Consider the following 27100-nt stretch of genomic DNA (forward strand, 5'->3'; position numbering starts at 1 on the left):
AAGAAGAAGAAGAAGAAGAAGAAAGAAGAAGAAAAATAAAAGTATAAGAAAATTGCCCCTTTCGGTTCAGAGTACAAAAAAGAAATCTCGCGCTTCGCGCTTGCATTATTTGTTTAGTAAGGTATGTATCATGTTTCTGAATATACACGTTCCATGTTCAGGTCAGTGTGATATATGATACGTACGTTTTGTATATTTACTGTTGCTAGTGTAAAGAGTGGTGAGGGTGTGCGTGTTTGAGGGAGTGTGTTTGGAGGTGCCGTGGTCCAGTGGCTAAGGCGCCTGGTAAACAAACAAAAGTCCGGGGTTCGATTCCCGGTCATGGCATCTTGGGGAAGGCACGCATCGCTCTTTTGTCATACATGAAATGAATGAAAATGCTTGAAGCATAACATTTTTATATCAACGTTTGCACTTGTTAAAAATGTGTTTGGGGTTTGGGTGTGTCGATGTTAATGCAATATCAAAGCTAAACCATATTCTTAAAGGGTTCTTCATTTTGTTTGCGAAGGTGAAAATATCCCTTTTTCTGGAAAATCACACATAAATTAGTTGATCCTCGGGAGAGCTTGAAATGGGCTCAAACATGATATATTATTGATTTATCAATGATTTGTCCCAATAAATATGATAATGAACAAAAAGAAAATAAGAGAATGTTATAATAAACCAATCTTCTGAAATATAATGATCAGTGATTAAAGTAGGAGGAGTCTTTATCAGCATTACAATAATTATCAAGCTCACGGTTCGCTAATGGAATTTATTAACAAGGTCCAAACCCCTAGACTAAGCTGCACTAAATTGATTAATGCCACTTCGTCAAACCACAAGTTTATTATCAATTTATCATAAGCAAACAAAAAATAATTGATAACATAAACCAGCAATGTAATATATTGATTTATAAGAGAACTTATTCTTTTTAACATATTTAAATTCAATGAAAGCTATTACAGGCGATCATTAATGTTAATTTTTATGTCTTTCAAGAATCACGTTGATATTAATTGAAATTATATTTTATAATGAATTTATAGAGTATTAGTTGTTGCGGCAAAACCCTTTGCCAATTCGCTGTTCGGAATTAACGATAGAGTATATAACGAAGGACCGATACCAATATTTTTCTTCATCTGATACCAAGACGCAACAAAACTCGTTGTGCAAGACTGGCTACATAAAACACGATATTGGAATTTTGTAACAATGAATATTTGGGTAAGTGTTTTTAACGATACTGTCCTCGTTATTAGGTGGATATTTGATAACAATCGTTTGATAAGACAAAGGTAATGTTGTCAAAGTCTTGAATAATGGGGTGGCTGTTTGATATTTTTTTTTTTTTTCATCTGAGATTTGGTGATGCTTAAATGTGTGACGCCCTAACTAGAAATAAAATTGGCACTTACGACCTTTTCCCGTTCCCAAATGGAAAACACGCAATGTTCGTGATGTCCGCAAGGAAAAGGAATATTTCAGGACTCCATTTCGTCAAATTTTTAATATACTTATAGGCCCCCCAATGCAACAATCTTGCGTTAATGTATGATATGAATATAATAATAAATGATAAATAGTAAATAATGGGAAATTCCATAAAATATGTACGTCCGACCCCCTATATGCTGGAGCTTCATGACATTTTCTGTCTCTGATTTCTCATTTTTTTGACAGTCTGTAATGCTCTCAAATGACCATGACTTGGTCAATTTATGAAGTGAAGTCAAACTTGAGAAAATTGAGGATCGGATGTACAAAAAGGTTGATTATTTTATGGAATTGCCCTAATGATAAAACGACTCGTATACCTTATTTTTCTTCATATTAGATTCAAACTTCACAAGCGTTCTCGGTGGTTCTTTTTGCTTCAGCAATCTGTGTACTTACACAAGCAAAGGGTAAGTTTATTGCTCGTTTGTTTTGTACAATAAAACAGGATCTGTGCGATGACAAAGAAATAAAGGATGGTTTAAAACATTATTTCCTCGAGGAGTTATAAAGAATTGTTACAGTTTGTAACTTCATTTTGTCAACAGCCCCTTCCCTTTAACGAACTTATAGTATTACCCATCGGAGAAAATCAGTGAGATGTGTGTTTTTAATATCTTTATTGATGGATTTTTTTTTCTTTATACATCGACGGATCTTTGAAATATATTCTAGCCATAAATATTACGACAAAAAAATAAATGTTTATATTACACGAGTAATCTAAAGTAAAAAAAAATCATTATTTGAATTCTTTTCAGGATCATAATTTAACATAAATTTCATCCTATTTTTGTTTTCTCAATTCATCTGCAAAATGAGAAGTCTACACTTCTCGGATCTCTCTACACCTTCATGAGGTGTGCGATTTATTTGCAAGCAAGGTTGCGGAGGAGGACGGAGCCTGCAACCAGTTCGTTCTCTACGATACCATGGACGATAAGGATGATCTTGCCATGAAACCCGGCATCGACATCGAGATGATTGACGTCTACATGAGAGAGGCAGAAGAAGGAAAGTTGTGTTTTTCGCCTGATGATGTAAGAGTTTCCAAATTAAAGGATGGATGTGCAGTCATGGGATTCGTCTGTGATGAAGAGAAGAACGTAATGTATTGCGAACGTAAGTAACACCATGGACCTACTACGAGGAGGATGATGATGATGATGATGATGGTGGTGGTGGTGGTGCATGATTACGACGCGGATGATGATGGTGATGCATGATGATGATGATGATTTCGACTATATTAATTTTAGCGTCATGTCTGTTTTTTACTACTTAAATAAATCATTATATGGGGATGCCAGCAAGTTTGAGAGAAAGATAAAATTGAATGATTTCAGCTCGAGATAATACTCGTCACTTTTGCATCTCTTCTAGTGGTCTCTCTCTATCTATCTATCTATATATCCCATTCGTTTTCGTCCTCGTTCTCATTCAATTTTTGATTTTGAGATCGGTGAAACTTTTTTTTAGATATAAGATTAGTTTTTATTTATGGATTTTTCCTTCTCCAATATGTTGTTCAGAATCGTATTTCCTTCTCTTTGAAAGTGTGATTCAACGTAATGTGCATAATTGTAGTTATCAGAAAGAGATTTTGCTGGTCGTATTATGGATGAATTAATTAACATTTAGTGTTCAGAATCACTCATGCTATTGTGAGAATATAGAGAATAGATATGACTCACTCATAACATCAATCTTTTATCTACTAGCCCCCTTCCCTTGTGATGCATCAAAGAAATAAATTGATGTTTATTTCGTCACCTGTTTCTTTTCGTCATCAGATATGGCAAGCGTGGCAGACACGATCACCACCTTCCAGCCCCGATTGTTCGATCGCTTTTCGCGATCAGCATCGGGTTCGGCTTCGAACTCCACTTCTGCAGAGTCTGGCAGTAACTCGAGTTAAATCGTCGGTTCATCCGTCCAAAGTTCCAAGCTCCATGTCAAACTCAGCTGAACACATCGTATGAGATGAGATGGATGAATCATTTTGTTACTCTCGTGAAAAACTAAAGTGACATTGGGGAAGGGATGTGATCTGATTTCTCATGGAGATCTTAAATTCCACATGGATTATTTTCACTATTTGATCATGTGCATGCATGCATGCAATATTAAAGATCTTTGCCGTAATGTCTAATTTCATAACTCATACAGTACAGATATCGATCTCGATCAGGTATACACTGCAAAAGCTCCGGTGTTGATTTAACACCAGCCCGGAATCTGTATATGTCCACACCGGAGAAGTATTGAAACAACACCAGTTTGGAATCAAACCGATGCTGTTTTGATACTAATTGGTGTTGTATAAACAACTATCTGGTGTTAGACTAATACCAAAACCGGTGTTGTTTAACACTTCTCTGGTGTGGACATATTCCGGGCTGGTGTTAAATCAACACCGGAGTTTTTGCAGTGATACGGGGGAAACTCGATCGGGCGTGCTGATCATTATTTTGTGAAGCCAATCTGAGATGGGGAGTGAGTTCATATTGAAGTGGTCCATAGACTGAGGTGGATAAAATATAAGCTATGGAATAGCCCTTGCTCACTGAGGTTCAGAGTTAAATCACATTGGAAATGATCCTTTAATACCTTGTGAGATGTTGGTGTGAGTTCATGTAATCAGAATAATATTGATCAATATTCATGAATGTGGAAATTACGAGGGTTATGTTCTTTAGGGGCGTACGTTTTTTCATGACATCTTTGATGCATGAGGGGGAGGGGGTATACAGGACAAAAAAAATAATTGTCAAAGGTGCCTACAAAAACTTTGATGCCGTATACACACCCTCACATGCCAACATATAATATTAATTGGCCTACGTAAGATATATATATTTTCTTCAAATATAATTTCAGTTGATCTTAATTACTTCAAGAAAATTTTCAACCTCTTGCAATTTTGAAATCTGCTATACACCTTTAGGCTTACATGGCTATTAGGAAAATTGCTCAACACTTTCAATCAGAAATTACATAGAAAAAAATTATCGTGTCCTATAAGTTAATTGATTATAATTAATAAGCACAGACTATCAACAGGGGCCCGTTGCAGAAAGAGTTGCAATCAATCGCAACTCAACAGCGCGCATTTGGGACTTGCGATTGATTTCTTTGCATGCGTTTAAACGCAACTATTTCTGCAACGGGCCCCTGTTCTTGTGTTCTAAGTATTTTACAGGAGATTCAAGAATATATTTATGCGATGTATGGATATATATTTATATATATAGTTTCAAGATAGCCATTTTGAAGTAGGAATTTACGTGTCTGGATGTCTTGCGATTTTGTTACAGATTGTAAATAAGAATAATATAATATTATGAGTGATACAGACAAGAGATAGAAAGATGCATAAAGTGAGAATAATTCATATTCTATCAATTGATACCATGGTATCAATTGATAGAATATGAATTATTCACACTTTTTTGTTTATCATACTATTTGTTCATAATTTATCAATTAGAATTAGCAATCGATTTTTCTTACACTTTTTTTACTGTATAAATGCTCTAAAAATAATGATAACATAGAATAACACTAAAAATTTCATCAAAATCAGATGTAAAATAAGAAAGTTATGACATTTTAAAGTTTCGCTTATTTTACACAAAACAGTTATATGCACAACCTAGTGATATGCAACGAGGGAGTCGATGATGTCACTAACTCACTATTTCTTTTTTTTATTATTATTCTTTGAATTATACAATATGATAGTTTTTGTGAATTTTTACAAATTTTCTATATTTTTTCACAAGTTTCAACATGTATTCGATATCGACACTTTATTGTTTGTCCTATGAAAAAATAAGACAAATAATTTACTTTAAAACAAAATGTTGTTCACATTCATCATGAGTATTTGAATCACTTATTGAATATTTATATCATTTATTCAATGTTGAATTTTGTTCATGCTTTTAATTAAATTGAATTAATTTACATTGTACTTATTTGTATTACGTTTAAGAATGAAAAATGAATTGAATTGAATTGAGTAAGTAAATTTCCTTTATCATCAATCAAGTCATTAATAAATCTGATCCCCTTTTCATACCACGATGGAAAATATTATTCCCTATTTGAATAGCATTGTTTCTCCACAAAGGATAGGTAAGCCAATTATTATTCCCCGCTTGAATTAACAAAAACATAGCATGAAATACGTCTTTCCAAAATGCATTATTAACTTCATGAGATAATGACAGAAAATATTCATCCCCAAACTCTAATACAAATGGCTTGGTTAAAATTTACTTCATCATGCAGATGAAAGACGTCATCACATTTTCCTAAATTCTCCGAATCCATGTAATCTTTAATTACATATTAAAAAAAATCAATGTCTGGCATCTAGACCCTCTTCTTCATAAGCACCAACAACCTGTTTTCCACTAATCTTGTCTGGCTTGTTCTTCCATATAAAATTAAAGAACTTTACTTTTATAACTTAGCAGAAGGAGATGCAGTAATAATGATTTCACAACTGTAATTCTACCCAGAACAGTGATATTTCTTTTAATCCATGAAATCATTTGACCTTTTATTTTGTCGAAAATTATATTTTTCCGGGAAAATGCCCCCCCCCCCTTCAAAAATCCTGGATCCACCCCTGATTATATTCATGTGTCATTAAACATCTTTGGATCTAGGAATGCCAACCGTTTAGTGTATCTACCAGGGGCGGATGCAGCTTTCGCCAATAGGGGGAGGGGGAAATATTCACCTTTCCCCCGAGCGGCCGCTCAAAGCTGATTTTTTTGTTAGTTTTTTTTTTGAAGGGGTAGTCTTAACAGTTTCTTAGCTAAAACACAACACAATCGTATCTTATAAAAAACTGACAATCATCGAGCCCGAAATAATAAAATGATGCGAGCGCGACGAATGAACTGATATTTTTTTCATTTTTATTTTTTTACCTGCATGAGAACAAGACATTATATAACAATATAATTACAACATAATAATATAACAATTTTGATTGAGAGCGCAGGACGGGTACCAAAATTTTTGATGAATTGCCATGAAAAGGGGATTTTGAATAATATACCTCACTTTTCAAAATGCGAGCGCCCACGCGCAGGTATTAGTTAAAGTTTTGATAATCAGACCTGACAATTGAAAGATTAATATATAACAGAGCAATTTTTAAAAAGTCAATTTGTAATAAAAAAAATAATGAAAGCTCGATGTTGGAGCTGAAATATGTTTTTTTTTATATTGACTTCAAAGCTTAATTTCAGCTCTTTGAGCAAGATATGCATTTCATCCTACACGCAATGCGACCGCGAAGCACGAGCGAACATTTTATATAGTAACATGACTTTTTTCCATTTTCCAAGTCTTCCCGTCATCATATTTTATTCAAGTTTTTATTCACTCGCCTGTCTTCTCTTATTTTAATTTTTTTCCACCCCTCATTTCCCCTTTCCCCCTTTTCTCTCACTTTCGTCACTCTATATATGATGCTATCATGGTGCCTCATTTCGGAATTTTAAACAAGCCACTGATTCTTCAAAAGAAAGTTACCAGGCTCATATTCGAATTACAGAAGTCCAAGTTTTCCTTTATTTCTTCAACTCAAGATTCTGTCTCTTAATGAGTCAGTCTCCTTGAACTGTTTGAAGTTCATGGACAAATCACAATCGAGTCAAAACAGTTCATTAAAAAAGATGCATTTATTGTTATAGTAACTCAGAGGTTCATACGTACCATACACGTCAGATCAATCTTATCCATTTATCCATCAACCATTGGCAAGAATAAAACGGCTTTAAATTATTTTTTGATAGCTTGTATCAAAGAATGAAATAGATTACCACAAAGCATTAAATCCAGTCCAACACTAAAAGTCAAAAATACTTAGTAGAGAGATTGCATTTTTTTCTTTAATTTCAAATTTATCATTGTATACTTGTTTGTTTGTTTGTCTTTTAATCAATATTCTTGCTATAATGTTTTATATGCCTTCCTTTCTTTTGTTATGTCGCTGCATTAATTACATAAAGGTTAAGTCTACCCCAGAATAGGTGAATCAATGACAAAAAATCAAACAAGCATAACGCTGAAAATTTCATCAAAATTGGATTTAAAATAAGAAAGTTATGAAATTTTTAAGTTTCGCTTACTTTTTACAAAACAGTTATATGCACAACTCAATGATATGCAAATGAAAGACTCGATGATGTCCCTCGCTCACTGGCACTATTTTTTTTGTTTTTTTTGTTTGAATTATACAATATTTCCATTTTTTATTGGCAGATATGACTAGGACCGAACTTGACTGAACCATAAAATGATAAAAGAAAGTATTTCCACATGTTCAAGGAAGAGGAAAACTTTATTTCGCGGGAGAATGAGGAAAAATATGGAAATTTCATATTTCATACAATAAAATACAAAAGAAATAGTGAGTGAGTGTATGTCATTAGCCAGTCATCAGTCCCCTCATTTGCATACCGAAATGTGTATGATACTTACTATTTTGTGAAATTAAGCAAAACTCCAAATTGTCCTAACTTTCTTAATTTACGTCCGATTTTGATCAAATTTTCAGTGTTATACTTACAAGATTTTTTTTATTCATATCAACTTTTTTGTTAGGTGGACTTGTCCTTTAAGGGCCCTAGCTTTCACAAGCGTTATATGGGGTCCAAAACCTTGATTTTACGTTATATTTTTTGCCAACCTTTGTACTACTACTAGATATTTGTATTCATGATTTGTTTGAATAGACTTATATAATTTACATCACTTCAGACGAAGAAGAACAAGAAAAAGACAGATTGGTTGATATTATTCCTTGAATGTCAGTTCACTCATTGGATTAGAAAAAAAAGAGAAAGAAAAATGAACCTACCGTGCGCCGTACGTACGTACTCGTACTCGTGCCTAGGTCCTACCGATAGCTGGCGACATTTCATTATTACAAAACGGTACCAGAGCAAATGTCTAGCTAGTGAAAGATGTCATCTGTTCTCTGTAATTTTGCTCGAAGAATTTTGCCTCATGCGAGGCGATCGCCAGGTAACGACTGATATTTTGTTTAATTCAACCTATCTTAAGCTTTTATCAAGGTATAAGACTTAGACATAGATCTGTATGAATTTACTTGAGGGAGGTTGTTCTTGAGTGCTTTCGCAGCGGAACCCCGAAACTTGTGTGACTGAGTGCCGAACGTTAGCCCGAGATGTTTCGCTGGTGGACGACTCCCGTTCCGTAAGCCCAAACTAAAGACAAGTTAACGTTAACGATAGATCTGCCGGTACCCGGCTACTAATGTTACTTCAAGATCTAGACTACCTTGTTATTACTACTTCTACTACTAACATTGGCCTTATCGTCATCCAAGTCACTGGGGACAAACTTGAGACACACCTCAAATATCAGCAATCTTTCAATAGAATCCACGGTTGGAAGATTTTCAAAAGAAATCTATTGTTCGCGATGCGAAACGGTGCGAAGCTTCTCACTGAGCGGGGACTTCCTTCCACCACACGTTTTCCCATTGACACAATAACAACTGACTCGGACACTTTTTCAAACGACAAAAATAGTCTCTTTCTTTTCACTCCTGTGGCGGTATATTCTTCCAAGTTGATGAAACAATGATCAAAACACTAAATAAGACAAAATTAGTAACACTAAAAACACTATTTAACTGTCTAAATACTCCTCGTGATCCGAGTCCCCTTCCCGTGTTGAGTTCGTCTAATTTCCCATAGGAGGGGACTTGGATAACGAGGAGTACTATTTGTTATCCAAGTCCCTCCTATTGGATATAGGACGAACTCACCACGGCGCGGGAAGGGGACTCGGATCACGAGGAGTATTTAGACAGTTAAATAGTGTTTTTAATGTGATTTTCATTGATTTTAATGATTCTTATCGAAAATATTCATTAATCATGTCTATTAAACTGTCTAAAAGTGGCAGAGTGGTTTTGAAGAGGAGGGAAATGAGGGGTAGATGAATATCAACGGGTTAATTGCCGTTTTGTATTTTTAGGAGAGGGGACTTGGATCACGAGGAGTATTTAGACAGTTAAATAGTGTTTTAATGTGATTTTCATTGATTTTAATGATTCTTATTATCGAAAATATTCATTAATCATGTCTATTAAACTGTCTAAAAGTGGCAGAGTGGTTTTGAAGAGGAGGGAAATGAGGGGTAGATGAATATCAACGGGTTAATTGCCGTTTTGTATTTTTAGGAGAGGGGACTTGGATCACGATAGTACTACTCGTTATCCAAGTCCCCTCCTATGGGAAATAGGACGAACTCAACACGGGAAGGGGACTCGGATCACGAGGAGTATTTAGACAGTTAAATAGTGTTTTTAATGTGATTTTCATTGATTTTAATGATTCTTATTATCGAAAATACTCATTCATCATGTCTATTAAACTGTCTAAAAGTGGCAGAGTGGTTTTGAAGAGGAGGGAAATGAGGGGTAGATGAATATCAACGGGTTAATTGCCATTTGTATTTTTAGGAGAGGGGACTTGGATCACGAGGAGTATTTAGACAGTTAAATAGTGTTTTTAATGTGATTTTCATTGATTTTAATGATTCTTATTATCGAAAATACTCATTCATCATGTCTATTAAACTGTCTAAAAGTGGCAGAGTGGTTTTGAAGAGGAGGGAAATGAGGGGTAGATGAATATCAACGGGTTAATTGCCATTTTGTATTTTTAGGAGAGGGGACTTGGATCACGAGGAGTATTTAGACAGTTAAATAGTGTTTTTAATGTGATTTTCATTGATTTTAACGATTCTTATCGAAAATATTCATTAATCATGTCTATTAAACTGTCTAAAAGTGGCAGAGTGGTTTTGAAGAGGAGGGAAATGAGGGGTAGATGAATATCAACGGGTTAATTGCCGTTTTGTATTTTTAGGAGAGGGGACTTGGATCACGAGGAGTATTTAGACAGTTAAATAGTGTTTTAATGTGATTTTCATTGATTTTAATGATTCTTATTATCGAAAATATTCATTAATCATGTCTATTAAACTGTCTAAAAGTGGCAGAGTGGTTTTGAAGAGGAGGGAAATGAGGGGTAGATGAATATCAACAGGTTAATTGCCGTTTTGTATTTTTAGGAGAGGGGACTTGGATCACGAGTAATAGTACTCCTCGTTATCCAAGTCCCCTCCTATGGGAAATTGGACAAACTCAACACGGGAAGGGGACTCGGATCACGAGGAGTATTTAGACAGTTAAATAGTGTTTTTAATGTGATTTTCATTGATTTTAATGATTCTTTTTATCGAAAATATTCATTAATCATGTCTATTAAACTGTCTAAAAGTGGCAGAGTGGTTTTGAAGAGGAGGGAAATGAGGGGTAGATGAATATCAACAGGTTAATTGCCGTTTTGTATTTTTAGGAGAGGGGACTTGGATCACGAGGAGTATTTAGACAGTTAAATAGTGTTTTAATGTGATTTTCATTGATTTTAATGATTCTTATTATCAAAAATATTAATTAATCATGTCTATTAAACTGTCTAAAAGTGGCAGAGTGGTTTTGAAGAGGAGGGAAATGAGGGGTAGATGAATATCAACGGGTTAATTGCCGTTTTGTATTTTTAGGAGAGGGGACTTGGATCACGAGTAATAGTACTCCTCGTTATCCAAGTCCCCTCCTATGGGAAATTGGACAAACTCAACACGGGAAGGGGACTCGGATCACGAGGAGTATTTAGACAGTTAAATAGTGTTTTTAATGTGATTTTCATTGATTTTAATGATTCTTTTTATCGAAAATATTCATTAATCATGTCTATTAAACTGTCTAAAAGTGGCAGAGTGGTTTTGAAGAGGAGGGAAATGAGGGGTAGATGAATATCAACGGGTTAATTGCCGTTTTGTATTTTTAGGAGAGGGGACTTGGATCACGAGGAGTATTTAGACAGTTAAATAGTGTTTTTAATGTGATTTTCATTGATTTTAATGATTCTTATTATCAAAAATATTCATTAATCATGTCTATTAAACTGTCTAAAAGTGGCAGAGTGGTTTTGAAGAGGAGGGAAATGAGGGGTAGATGAATATCAACGGGTTAATTGCCGTTTTGTATTTTTAGGAGAGGGGACTTGGATCACGAGGAGTATTTAGACAGTTAAATAGTGTTTTTAATGTGATTTTCATTGATTTTAACGATTCTTATCGAAAATATTCATTAATCATGTCTATTAAACTGTCTAAAAGTGGCAGAGTGGTTTTGAAGAGGAGGGAAATGAGGGGTAGATGAATCAACGGGTTAATTGCCGTTTTGTATAAGGAGAGGGGACTTGGATCATGAGGAGTAGTATATACTGTTTTAATTCAATTCTATCGATCTTAATAATTCATCATCGAAAATCAACAAGTGACTTAGTAGTTTAATTCGGATGAAGGGGGACTTGAATCACGAGGAGTAATTATACAGATATTCTTTTTACCTGACGACATAAAGCAATGGAGACAGTTCAGAGGGAGATAATGCAATTTGATTTATTTAGTAAAAACGTGATAGACGAAATAAAGCATAATCATGACAAACATATTATATTGAGATTTATTTATATAGCATAATTAAAAAGTACGACGAAATGAAGCTATATACTGAAAAGAAGTCGATGCAATTCTGATTTATTTAGTAAATTAGGGATAAACGAAATAAAGCAATGCCTGAAGAGGGATATACTCGGGGCCGATTTATTTAGTAGATAGAAAAAACGAAATAAAGCAAATTTGATAGTGTGAGAAACATAAAAAGATGAATATAATCCTGATTTATGTATATGAAAAGTATTAGTTTACGAAATAAAGCAATGGAGATTGAAAAGAAATAGATGCAATTCTGATTTATTTAGTAAATCATGAATAGACGAAATAAACCAATGGAGACTGAAGAGGGATAGGGACTATTGATTTATTTAGTAAAAACATAAAAAAAGATGAATATAATCATGATTTATTTATATGAAAAGTGCTAGTTTACGAAACAAAGCATAGAGATTGAAAAGAGGATTCAATTCTGATTTATTTAGTAAATTAGGAATCAACGAAATAAAGCAATTGAGACTGAAGAGGGATATACTCGGGGCCGATTTATTTAGTAAAAATGTAAACGAAATAAAGCAAATTTCATAGTGAGAAACATAAAAAGATGAATATAATCATGATTTATTTATATGAAAAGTACTAATTTACGAACTAAAGCAATAGAGATTGAAAAGAAGCAGATGCAATTCTGATTTATTACGCCAATAAAGTAAAGATTGGAGAACGCCGCGTACGCGGCGCTCTACAATCTTTGGTTGAGACTGAAAAGAGACAAGTCACACACAACTAGGAGGTGGGTTGGCAGAAACAGGTAGGGCATGTTTTATGTTGTGAAAAATTGTCCCTGGATCCGAGTCATCGGGGACTTGGATCACGATAATGCCCTAACATTTAACACCGGAAGATCTACTGCATTATAGCACTGCACATTTGACTTGAGTGTTGTTGATCTTGCACTTTAGTTGCAGGCAGTCTGTTAGATCTAGACCAAAAGCTTCGGTCTCTGTTATGTTGGTTGTTCAGCTGAACTCTGTCGGCTTCACTCACCAAATACAGAGACCGAAGTTCTAGCGCGATCTGTACAGGGGACTCAATGGCCATATGTTTATGTACTTAAGATCGCATAAAACGGGGAAGTGAATTTGCGCGACAGCTGAGGTAAGTCACTGTTTTTGTCCCTTATAACTTGATTTTTCTCTGTTTTTTGGCTATTAATGCCAAGAGGGAATATTAATTTGCATTTTGGTCGTGTTAATTTTCAAAATTTTTATTCATTAAAGACAAAAATTGAAGAGCCCCGACGGGGGATTTTGCATTGCAATTCCCCTAATGGTGGATGCACGATAGCGAGCCGTCTGTGTACGAAGAGAAATTATTTTTAAAAATGTTAAAAAACTCCTCGAAACAGACAGCTGCCAGCTGTGTACGAGGAGAAATTATTTTTAAAAAAAATGTTAAAAAACTCCTCGAAACAGACGGCTGCCAGCTGTCTAGCAGTCTGTATGTTTATTGAAGTAACTTCATTCATGATTTTCATCAAGAAAGTGTGAAGTGAACTGAACTGAATTGATATTGAAGACGAAGACCTTGTCCTCAATGACTGTGTGTGCTGAAATGAGCCTGGCCAATTATGGCAAATGCTTACAGAGATGCCAAGTTAAAAAAAAATTATGAGTGAGATTTTCATAACTCGGTGTCTTGGCGAGGGAGCGAAGCGACCAAGCGGGGGTATGTGGGGGGGACACCTTCCTCCCACGGTAGGGAGCTTTTTCAATTTTGAGCTCTTAATGGTGCGTTCTGGTGCATACTTAAGTCACTATTTTTTTACTTCTTTTGTTAGACAAAAGGTGAAAATACCTTCGATTGCAACTATCCCTCACTCACTTGCATAATCACTGTACTACATAAACCATCCTGCCTGTGGGGAATCTGTGGTGGTAGGAATTAGTCTTGAGGACGCAATGATGATGTTTTTTTTATATAAAAACGACTTGACACTTGTAATAGTGTCTTAAGCAAAGCACCATAACAAAGATGGATTCCCCTTGGAAATTCATCTTTTTTATTAAAAATCACGTAATTGGTCATGATTTTATTTAACTCTACACCTTCCTACACCTAATGTGTAGGAAGGTTTTAAAAAAACAGGAGAAAAAAGGTGAAAAATAAAGGATTCTTACCAGACCGATGTCGCGTCGACCCTTGAACCACTTATGTATTACGTACTTCCGGTTAGCGATGTCGTTCTGAAGATTAATTTATAGATAAAAATTATTTTACAAATAATAAAATATATTACGTGATCATAAATAATTAGTATTATATCAATTATTTATAATTACATAAGAAATTTTAATATTTGTGAAATAGTGTTTTTATCTATAAATTGTTCTTCAAAGAGGCATTGCGTATTGGAAGTACGTAATACATAAGCGGTTCAAGGGTCGACGCCATTGTATTTGCGTTGTTTACATCGGTATTACATGTGGATCGAGGGGTCTACGTGACATCGGTCTGGTAAGAATCCTTTATTTTTCACCTTTTTTCCCTGTTTTTTTAAACCTTCCTACGCATTACATGTAGGTGTAGGAAAGGTGTAGAGTTGAATAAAATCACGACCAATTACATGTACGTGATTTTTAATAAAAAAGATGGATTTCCAAGGGGAATCCATCTTTGTTATGGTGCTTCGCATAAGACACTATTACAACAGTGTCAAGATGTCAAGTCAATGATGAAGAAGTATATGTCATTATATAAAAAAAACATCATCATTGCGTCCTCAAGACTAGGTAGGAATATGGTATGCCAATGCTGTAAATATCACACACTTTCAAAAAATCATTAAAATATCACTTTTGTGACCAAAATTACTAATTTCCATACAGTTGCAATTTATTTCTCATTAGTAAACTTGGGAATAATTTTTATTCAGAAATCACAAAAAATGTTTTATTTTCTTCATTTGTTGATCAATTCAAATTTTGTTTGCTTTATATGATAGCATCGAGGTGGTGATACAAAATTTAAACATATAATTTTGAAACTCATTGAATCTGCTATTTGTTCATATATTTTCAAAACTCACAGAAATTCCTTATTTGTTGATTGATTTTTTTTTTGTTCCATCTGAGAGCTACATTAGGTTCACCAAGGTTTTACACAGAGTTAAGAAACTTTGACTAGATAATAATTAATACTTAATTCATATGAAATTTTTTCATAGATCACAAAAAATGCTTCTATGTCATTTCTTCATCAATTTCAATTCTATATCTTCAATTTATGTCACCAATATAATTCACAGTGTCAACTGGGCTGAAATTAAAATTGTGTTAAATTGTGTTACGAGATGCCGGATGAGCTCCACATCATTGATGTGCTAGTCTTATTCACCAGAGTGATCCAAAACATGAATTTTGGTCATATTTTTGTTTACGCCCTCTATTGGTGGAAAGTAATATGGCAAAAAAATTTCATTTTTCAATCTCTATTTTTAATTAAGAAAATATGATTTAAAAATTGAATTTACATAAGAGCCAAGTTCCATGAAGAATAGCTGTATTGGAAACTAACAGTGTAAAAAAATCAAACATTTTTCTCATAGAAAAACAGAAAATAAGCCAAAATTGTCATCATTAATTTTGCCACACATGGAGATGTATATCATAATCTTGTTCATTTAATGAGTGCTATTAACCTTAATGTGGAAGTTTTGTTGTGTAGCAGTTCTTACTCTCGACTTGTAAACAGAGGGTCATGTGTTCGAATCCCACTGCAGCATAGCGTCCTTTGGCAAGGCATCAATCCACACTTTGCCACTCTCCACCCAGGTATAAAATGGGTACCCGATAGGATGCAAACGTCTATGTAGTATGCCTAGCAATTGGGTCCTGGAACTCTCGTTGGAATGCTCACCAGGGAGTGGAGAAAGTTCATGTAATGTGGGCAGGCACGCCAGTCTCCGATGACCTGGGTAATAATATAGCTGTAAAGCACAAGTTTAGAGATGTCGTTCTGATGTATTAAGCGCTATATAAAGGGGGAACATTGGTTTCATTAATCTTTTGAGCTGTGCTCCTTATTGTATTCCCAAGTTGAAGACTTGGCCACCTTGAGCAAATTTTTGTCCGGCTCGAAGGTATGGGCAGGTGCTCCATAGGCTAGCTTGATGGTAAGGATGCTAGAGAGTGTTCCTTTTGGATCCAGATTTGGCCTGAATGCGGTTTTATTCTTGCGAACCATAGAAAAAACACGCTCCTCCTGGGCATTGGAATGAGGTAAGACCAAAACGAGTTCTGCCACCTTCGCAAGGCGTGGAAGAAGGGGGCTGTTATCTGGAGCCTTCATGTTGGAGAGATGCTGCCAGATGACATCCATCCTGTAGTGGCCTTCTTCTGACACCTTAGCAGGTGTGTCCACACATCCCGAGGAATGGTGTCCTCCTCCATTAGCTGGTATATGGTAAACTCTTCAGCGAGTCTGTCCATCTCTTGAGGTGACTGGTAGGGCAATAGTGTGCTGAACCTGTATGATTTTGAGTTTGAGAAAGGCACTTGGCTTATTTTCTCTTAAGACTAATCCTGTAGATCTAATTTATATGGATATAAATTTAGATCACACTTCGCCATGTTCACAGAAAGATCTGCTGGTAATCATAGCCTTGTCCTTGAGGACTCCCGAGGAATGGTGTCCTCCATTAGCTGGTATATGGTAAACTCTTCAGCGAGTCTGTCCATCTCTTGAGGTGACTGGTAGGGCAATAGTGTGCTGAACCTGTATGATTTTGAGTTTGAGAAAGGCACTTGGCTTATTTTCTCTTAAGACTAATCCTGTAGATCTAAGTTATATGGATATAAATTTAGATCACACTTCACCATGTTCACAGAAAGATCTGCTGGTAATCATAGCCTTGTCCTTGAGGACTCTGTGATCATATTTTTTGTGATTGATATTGCCATTCGATCACGGAGCCTTGAACCCCTCCCAGATACATATACATGTACATGTATAAGAGACACATGTAAACAAAGATGGATTTCCTAGGGAAATCCATCTTTGTTTGATTTGTTTGAAGATAGAAATCACGTTCTGTAAATTTCTATCATTTTATTTATCTACCATATACACCTTTATACGCCTATTGCGTATGAAGGTGCAAAAAAAATATGTTAATAAAAAAGATTAAAAATGAGAGGTTTCTTCCAGAGAAAAAGAGAAAAGGAACAAGAGAAGAGTGAAATCTATTGTTTTCTGAATATTATGTCATGAAATTTGAATTAAGTACCTGATAATAAAAATGTCTTAATATGTGCTCACCCGCTTGCAGTTCTTTGTTATTTCTTTTAAATTTTTAATAAATTTTGCCCGATATGCCATATCTGGCCCCCTTCAAAATTTTTGCCTCATTACGCCACTGCCTGTTCATACCATGAAGTGGTGTTTGTTTTTTCTTTATTGTAGGGGCTGAGAGATCATTCTGAAAAAAAAATGGACTGCCCCCCTCCCCCTCTACACATAGCCCACAACAAGAAATAGATGTTGGAAAATGTTTTTTTTTTTTCTTGTTTATATCTTGCAGGTAATCAGGTGAGATGTGCCGTATCAAGTCTGGCCAGTTTACCTGAGGAACATGAGATGCTTAGGAAGACGTGCAGAGACTTTGCTGAGAGGGAGCTTGCACCAAACGCCGCTGACTGGGACAAAAATCACACATATCCAGTTCAACAAGTATGATCTAATCTTAGGTTACGGTCTGAAAGTATGTGCTGATGGGGGGGGGGGTGGTAGTGGGCTTGAGGACAGTTTCATCATGTTTAAATGTTGATGATTCCTCACTGTCAAATTTATTCTATCCAATCAGATGCAAGGATGTAAGTAGTTTGTGAAAGTTGTCAATGATAATCACTGAACGGTTGCTTCATGAAGTGAAAGTTTTTTGCTGAATAGGCTTCCATATATCAAGTGAAAAAATTATTAAACTTAATGACTGCAGTCTCATGCTTTTGTTCCAAATTCCATTGGAAATAAAAAGTACAAGCAAAATACTATTTCTATAAATTTATATTACAAACTGATTATTAATAGAAATAAGTCTACTAATGAAGAAGAAACAGATTACTTACTAGAAATAAGATCATTGCCAGATTATTTGTCCAATCTCATCTCCCATTCACATCACTTTAACAATCTAAATTAGTTGTAGTTAAGTCAAATGTAGTAAAAGTACAGTGAAAAGATGATAATGGAAGAGGCTTCTGGAAGCATGGTGTCAACCTTTAAAAAAGGAAAAAAACAGAGTTCTGCTAGATATAGTAGTTGGATTCCTTGCTTCCTGGTTCCCAATAGCTGTCTGTCGTTGGCATCCATGGATGGGTTCAGCTGAACAGTGCAAACAAGTTGGCCACTGTATCCTAATGTTTGGGTGAATGTCCGCATTGCACCTGATGTTGGTACAGTCTGTACTATTCCCAGAATCTTAATCTTCATTCTGATGGTTTATACAAATGTTCCACATCACTGAATGACATTCTAAGTGTAGCTCCCGCTTGTATCATGTATCAATGTCACAGAGTTGAATACGTAGCTTCCATATCTATCTTGTAGGTGAAAGGTCTTGGTGAGCTCGGATTGCTGGCTGTGTCTGTCTCAGAGAAATATGGAGGAACCAATCTGGACTACTTGGCGTATGCTATCGCTATGGAGGAGATCAGCAGAGGATGTGCCAGCACAGGAACCATCATGTCTGTGAATAATGTGAGTTATAGTGTTGAAGGAGAAGAAGAAAAGGTAGCAAAAATAGTAGTAGTAGGAGTAGACGTAGTAGCAGTAGTCGCAGTAGTCGAAGTAGTAGTAGTAGTAGTAGTAGTAGTAGTAGTAGTAGTAGTAGTAGTAGTAGTAGTAGTAGTTGTAGAAGTAGTAGTAGTAGTTGTAGTAGTAGTAGTAGTAGTAGTAGTAGTAGTAGTAGTAGTAGTAGTAGTAGTAGTAGTAGTAGTAGTAGTAGTAGTAGTAGTAGGAGTAGGAGTAGTTGTAGGAGTAGAAGTAGTCGTAGTAGTAGTAGTAGTAGTAGTAGTAGGAGTAGTAGTAGTAGTAGGAGTAGTAGTCGTAGTAGTAGTAGTAGTAGTAGTAGTAGTAGTAGTAGTAAGAAAATTTCACAGGAACAGGATGACATATTAAACAGGTTCCTGCGTCCATGTCAGTCTCACATTGACATCCTCTCAGTCTGTCATCAATTCTCAACTTGGCCAAAAAAAAATCAACTATGTGAACTTGGCAAATTTTGACAATTTCAAGTTATCTTCCAGGTTGGTCTGGCAGGTTTGACTTGCATAAACCAAAGCATTGATTATAATATTTTGCTTTTTTTCCCCAGTCACTGTATCTAGGTCCTTTAGAAACCTTTGCGACTGAGAAACAGAAGGAAGAATTCATTGTTCCATTTGTCAATGGAGACAGAGTAGGCTGCTTTGCTCTTAGTGAACCAGGTACAGTTTATTGACAGGGAGAATTTAAAAAAGAGGCAAATCCAAGTATAGTAGGTGATATCAGAGCATATTTCATATGAGTACACAAAGTGCACTTTCTATATTGTTACAATTTTCTATAAAGGCAAGAACAAAATCTGGTGGGTTTGGAGTTTTTTTTCTCCAAAGTCACAAAAGTGGATTTAGCTATTTTTGGAATCTTTCTGCCTGTAAAAATTTGGGGTTCCATAATAATAAAGATCGGGGGCTACCTTTTTCATTTCAGGAGCACCTATTTATAATTTTGTTATTGATATGTTACCGCTTTAGAATTAAGTTATGATGAGTTTAATATTGCAATATGACTTATCTATTCAGTCTTGTTTCTACCTCCCCCCCTCCCGATTAAAGATTAAATAAAACCACAAAACTTGATGGGTTCTTGATTGCTTGGAGTTCAGATTTTTGCCTCCGTAATCTCCATATCAGATATGTATCACCCATCTAAATTCGTTTAGATTTTCTTATAAATGTCACCTTTGTGACATTTCATCTTGGGACCCCTAAACGTAATCATCATCATTCCAATATGCATGCGAGCCCAATTTGAAGTTGATTCCTCATATGAGAAAAAAAACCAAATAATGTGGGCTAGCAGCAAGACGGTTCACTTAATAAGGTCAATCAGCCAATGTATCACAGTCATTGATAAATGATCCTTTTTTTTTCTGTAGATAATGGTAGTGATGCTGGAGCTGCCTCTACCACAGCCAGACTAGATGGGGATCACTGGGTTCTGAATGGTGCTAAAATGTGGATCACTAATGGCTATGAGGCAGAGGCTGCTGTAGTCTTTGCCAGGACAGACAAGGCCATGAAACATAAGGTTAGTCAACCATGTCATCGTCAACATCATCATCATTTACATCATCTCTGTTGCTGCCATAATCCTGATCATATACAAATAATGAATGCTCATAAGTGCAATGGACAGAATACTTTGTGAAGTGAAAGATAAAATGATCCATTCAACGAGGCGTAGCCGAGTTGAATGGATCATTCATTTCATCTTTCACTGAATGAAGTATTCTGTCCATTGCACAAATGGAAATAACATTCATTAGTTGGTTTATATGACACCTAAAAATAGATTCTTTTTCATATGAATTTTATGAATTTCGATGAAAAATGTGCTCATGCGAGCTCAATTGGTCTGTTGATTGTTGCGTATGAATACAACATACGCGCTACGAATACGAGTGGTTTTACTGCCTGCAGTCTAGAAGGTCTTGGGTTTGAATCCCAGCCATGGTGAAATTCCCCTCAGCAAGAAACTGATCCCCATTGTGCTGCACTCAACCCAGGTGAATTGAATGGACACCTGGCAGGATTTATGCCTTTAGCTGGAGCTAAAGCTGGGATAATTTATAGTATACAATTGAATAGGTGACTAGATAATCAATGCTGTATAAATACTATATGTAACATTTGTATAGGCTAAGAATTATTGTTCAACATGCCATAGATATTGATATCAATAAATGCCTTACATTCGATCAAATTTTCTCAGGGTATCAGTGCTTTCATCATTCCAAAGCCATATGAAGGACTGGCGCTGGGTAAAAAGGAGGACAAACTGGGAATCAAGGCAACTTCCACCTGTCAACTTATCTTTGAAGACTGTAGGATTCCTAAAGAGAACCTTCTGGGACAAGAAGGCATGGGATTCAAAATTGCCATGGTAGGTATCAAAGTACCCACTCCGCAGGGAGTGGAGGATGTGCACCCATTAGGGACTTATCTTTGAAGACTTATTTATTTCTAAAGAATCATGTGGTCATGTGTTCATTTGGTCACGTATATCCAGTGACTATTAGATGGATGACATGAGACTTGGTTCATGTATGATTATGCGAGTGACAATGATGTAAGATAAAAGTTCATGGATAAAAGTTTACAGATTAGTATTCACAGAGGGAAACTGAAGTGGATTAATTTCACAATAGGCACAGATCATTTGATTGAATTCAAACTTGACTCATGTGTCTTCTTGGACATGATGATTTATTTTTAAGGTCCTAGAGATCTAAGCTCACTGTCACAAATACTAATACATGTTTACCCAATGAAAAAAAAAGGAATTAAACTTTGTTCATGAATTCATTTTGGACTTGGGATCTGATGAGATTGAATTTAAAAAAAATTGGTGTGAAAATATATTTCAGATTTGGCAATGGTGTAGGCAATGGCTCCAGCTGTTTGGACTCCAGAATGCATCTAGGATATTTCATCATTGTTTAACTTTAATGGAAATGTTTGATGAACATTTAGTCTACTTTTTTGACTATTTTCTTATCTTCTGTAGTCTACATTAGATGCTGGTAGGATTGGCATTGCCGGGCAAGGTCTTGGGATAGCCCAGGCTGCTCTCGACTGTGCCATCGACTATGCTACGAAGAGGGAGGCCTTTAACCAACCCATCTCACGCTTCCAGACTGTTCAAACCAAGCTTGCCGACATGGAGGTCAGAATTGAAAGTGCAAGGTTACTCACTTGGAAGGCAGCGATGATGAAAGATGCAGGCCAAAACTACACAAAGGTAAGCTTTCATGATTACTCTATATCCATGCACCTTTGTATTTATGTTGTGTGGTATTCTACTGCTGAATATTTGGCCCTATTTGCACACTACTCTGATTGTTTTGTTTTAAATTCATTTATTTGATTTGGGTGGGGGCATGCTCTACAAGTTCCCCCAGAGACCATCTTTCTGAATTGAAGGGCAATGTTGAACTTATTGTTTCAAGTTTAGTATAATTCCAACACAATCATGAATTAATTCAAAGAGAATTGATTGGGAGTACTAAGTTCAGACTGCTAGTTTAATCATGCCCATTTTCCTTCATTCTGGTGCAAGCCATTTTTTTACCCAAGATAAAATAAATCAGAGATACATGAACAAAATTTAATATCATCTGATAGACAAGACTTAAGAGCTTCTATCAATATTAACAAATCTCCATATTTTCAAAGTATAATTTTGACTCCTTTTCCAAAAAATATAACTTTGTTTTATATACATTGTATTTAATTTCTTGTGATGATGGAGGCATGAATTTTGACTATGCAATGTAGAATCCATTCAGTTGTATTATTTTTTTTCTTCTATATATGTTTATAGGAAGCTGCCATGGCAAAGCTAGCAGCATCAGAAGCAGCCACCTTCTGCAGTCATCAGGTAAATATCTACACTCACTTTCTCCCAGTTGAATAGTTGGCCAAATCCAGCAATGTTAAGCTTATACAGGCTGTGCACAGGATTTGTTGATAATATCAGTAGTTCGATCGGTACCGCTATTACTTGTGATATTGCTGGTTGTCCAAATTGCTAGACTTAGATTAAAAGAATGAGAAAATTGGTTTATGATAATTAGCTGATGGTAAGGGTGCTAGTAGGTCATTCTGATTGTGAATTAAAATGCCTTTTATTGAAAGGAGGAACAAAATAGTCATATGAAATAATCATAAATGATAAAATTATTTGCTTTCTATTCATAGTGTTCGATGAAAAGTATCCTAGTAGAATTCATCAACAGTTTTCAGGATGGATGTTCCGAGATAATTAAACATGTGCTCCTATGATTGTTCTTTATAAATTTCTCAGATGACACAGGGCAAGAGTCGGGGATGCAAAGGTGTTCTTTTTTTCAGAATTTTAGGAGGATTTGGATTAGGGTTAGAGTTATGTTTAAGATTTGCTTTGTTTTCAAATGGGTCCAATGAGGGTGATTTACACTGAAGCAAATGTCATTGATACATGCTGATTTCTACTCTAGAATCAGAGAGTAAAATATTTCAGAGTATATGCCAATTCTTTCAAATGATATGGTTTTCATTGTCTTGCAGGCCATCCAGGTTCTTGGTGGAATGGGATACGTGACGGACATGCCCGCCGAAAGGCATTACAGAGATGCAAGGATCACAGAGATCTACGAGGGAACAAGTGAAATTCAGAAGCTTGTCATAGCTGGCCAGATGCTCAAAAAGCATTCAGAAATGATGAGTTAACCTACATTCTTATACAGAGATATATATATATATATTTACAATGAAGTCTGTACCTGTATGGCAGTTTGCCATTTTGGTGGGCATTATCAATTTGAATGGGATGTCAAGGAACCAACATCTTAATCTGGGCGCAATAACAACGCTTTAATCTGATCATAGGCTGATTTTTACAACTAAATGAAATTGGTCAGTATGTGCAATCGACTATACAAACAAACTGTAAGATCAGTTGCTAAGCTTTGCATTGCAGGCCCATGGGCACTGTTCCATAAAACCGGTCATCATACGCAAGTTGTCAGTCATTGACCATTACCATGGTAACAGTGCTTCACACCCAATCAAATCAAAATCAAGGGTTTTTGTATTGTCAGTGAATGACAGTTTGTTAGGTATTAAACATCTTCATTTAACATTGTCTTGTGCTTCCTCTTTATTAAAATCAATGTCAGCTATGGAAAGCCATTGACACCATAATTCATCATTTAGTTTACATTCTGTCCAAGGGGGAGCTGATTGGTCATAGCAATAATGCTTTGAATAAAGAAGTTTGAGTGTATGTAAGAAGCTTTTCGATTGAAGAAAAAATGACGACATGCATCACCGGCTTGTTATACTTGATTTGAATCAATCTCATCTTTTATTAGACATAGCCCAAGACATATCCCTCATCATTGATGTTTTTTTTTCCATCTACTCATCTCTTCAAGCATTATCTCTCGTTAAGAAGGTATTTATGGTAATACTGTTCCCAAACACATATATGATTGATACAACACAAATCATCCATGATGTATGAAGAGGATGTTCAAAAGTATGTATGTCATTAAATGCCAAAGATCACTCTCATGGTGTACAATAAATTGAGGATTGCTTGAAGGATGTGAAAAGAAGTTTCCTTGAAATTATTCTAAGACCGAACTATAAGGAGGTCATACACTACGAGCTTTAATACCATTTTGATAAGCCCCTGATTTCATTTTCATGTTACTTGTAATCTCTAATCTGTTAAATTATCAATATTCAATTTCTTTATATACTGATCATCTTCTTACAATATCATTTGAGTTTTAAATATTCTGTATGATGTTTATTATGTTTTTAGATGTATAAATATATATGTGTTTCCCCAATATGTTGATTATTTGAAAAAGAAAGTAATAAATTGAACTTGAAATTATTTTAAACGTTCGTGTCCTGCACTTGATTGAGCTCCATCTTCTTCTCATACTCAGAAACCCATCGCAAAAATTGAGGAGGATCAGCATTTTGCAGGGGTTTTTTTCCCTTCTTTTGGGGGTCATTTTTCGTTTTCTATTTTGAATCATGCTTTATATCCTTTCCTGCATTTCCTTGTAATACATTCCAAACAAGGCAACTTGAGAGAAAAAATATATGCAGGGTAAGGTATGTAGCTACATTATACCTCTATTTTAAAATATACTGTATACATTTAAATCTTTACAAAAATACATTTCAATTGTTATTCATTCAAAGCAATATATCCACCAATTTTATGAGGTGGTATGAACTTCAATCTTTTCAAATCAATTTTCTTTATTTTGTTTTGATGACTTGACTTGAGTGTCGTAGATTAAAATTGATGAATATGAGTGGACAAGCAGGAGATGTGCCTTTATTGTATTAAAAACTTGACACTTAATTGAATGTCTATTTACAACATGAAATACATGTGTGTCTTCCTGTTTTTCTTGGGTACCCAAACATGCCAGCCATCCAAGTACTAGTAATATGTGTTACATTTACGCATCCTTATCTAAGGAAGATCGGGGGGGCTCTAATAGGGAGAGGGGAAAAGAAAGGAAATGGGGGGAAAGAAGAGAAAGGAAAGAGAAAAGGGAGAAAGGAAATACAAGTTGGAAAAGGAGAAGATTAAAGGGAGGGAGAAAGGTAAAGAAGTAGAAGAACTGAAAGAGAGAGGTCAAATATATGAATGGAAAAATGAGAGGTGAAAAAACAAGAGGGAAAGATAAAGAAGCAAAAGAACTGAAATAGAGAGATCAATTAACGTGTGAGTAAAAAAAAATTGACACCTCACAAATCCCCAAATTAAGGGGAAAATATGTCATCAACACAATTATATATGGCCTGAAAGAGTATGTTCTCCCAAATAATTTGATACCATATTTATGTGGTATGTGTTAACGCTTGGATGATCAGTATTTTTTGAAGTAATGTCAATTTTCATTTGCGCCAAAATAAGGCATAACTGCAATGAATGAATCCAGATGTCAATGATGCCATAATCTATCAAGGGTTGCATTAAAATCCATTTCAAAACACTTTCGGTAATTTACATTATAAGTGATTTTTAAACCCCTTTTTAATATAATTTCTCAAGCTAATTTTAATGAAAAAGGACTTGCAAATATGTTTACTAAAAAGTTAACTCATGTAGGATTATGACATTGGCATCTGAGGTTCATTCATTGCAGTTTAATATGCTTTACTTTGGCGCAAATCAAAATTTACATCACTGCAAAGAATGCATACAGATTATCCAAGCGTGCAAACATGCCGCGTAGATTTGGGAATATATATATTCCAGCCATATTATAATAATGATGCAATTTTTTTTCTTAAACTGGGAATTTGTGAAGTGTCAAGTTTTATGGCAGTGGAAGGAAACGGAAAGGGTAAATGGAGACAGCAAATGGCCCCCATACACTCTTCCCATAAATAGCGAGGGGGGGGGGAGGGGGATAAAATAAAGACGACATGGAGTACGTGGCCAAAACTGCCTTGTCCTCAAGCTGCAAGCTGCTGGATATCCCTTCACAGTAATTAAAAGATAAAAACGGAGCACAAAAGAAAGTACAATAAAACAAAGATAAGGGAGATTTAAAGTGAAAGGAATTGAATAGAGAAAGAATTTAAGAGCAAGAAGAAAAATTAGGAGAGAGAGCGAAAAAACAAATAGCATGTAGATATTTTCCCCACAAATCGTGAGGAGCCGAAAAGCATTTGCCTCCTCTCCCAAATAAAAATATAAGGAAAAGAAATGGGAACTTGCGACTGGCGTGGCCTCCTAATGGCGGTGCCCCCCCCCCCAACAAAAAAGAGGCAAAAGAAAGGAAAAAGAAGGATTAAAAGGAAGGGAGGGATAAAGAAAAAAAATGTAGAAACGAAATCAAATGACGAGAAAAAGTAATGAAAAGAGAGGAGTTGGGAAATTGTCAAAGAGCAAAATCCGCTCCGCTAGTCAACCCGTCTGTATATTATATAAATCATTTACCCATGCAGCTAACATTTGGACATGTTCTGAACGTTCTTGAAACTGGCTAAGTTTGATATTCGGATGTTAATTCAAAAGTCAATTTTGGAAGATTTTCTTTCTATTTTATTCAAATGGAACTTGAATAAAACAACACTTTAATTCTAAAAACATGTTAAAACTAAAAAAAATTATATGAACCTGCATGTTAAAAACCCTTTGAAAGTTACATAGACGAAAACTGATTATATCACACAGTTAA

The 27100-nt window shown here is 35.4% G+C and overlaps 1 protein-coding gene across 1 annotated transcript; it reads left to right on the forward strand.

Annotated features, from left to right (window-relative positions):
- Window positions 1–8454: 8454 nt before the first annotated feature.
- Window positions 8455–24525, forward strand: LOC121408384 (short-chain specific acyl-CoA dehydrogenase, mitochondrial-like). Its single transcript, XM_041599844.1, has 9 exons — window positions 8455–8544; window positions 17657–17805; window positions 18682–18831; window positions 19448–19559; window positions 20273–20424; window positions 21109–21279; window positions 21904–22137; window positions 22720–22776; window positions 23445–24525. The coding sequence occupies exons 1-9, from the start codon at window positions 8484–8486 to the stop codon at window positions 23604–23606; spliced, it is 1248 nt and encodes a 415-aa protein (XP_041455778.1). The 5' UTR covers window positions 8455–8483; the 3' UTR covers window positions 23607–24525.
- Window positions 24526–27100: the final 2575 nt, after the last annotated feature.

This window comes from Lytechinus variegatus, chromosome 2, assembly GCF_018143015.1.
Source record: "Lytechinus variegatus isolate NC3 chromosome 2, Lvar_3.0, whole genome shotgun sequence".
Lineage (NCBI taxonomy): Eukaryota > Metazoa > Echinodermata > Echinoidea > Temnopleuroida > Toxopneustidae > Lytechinus > Lytechinus variegatus.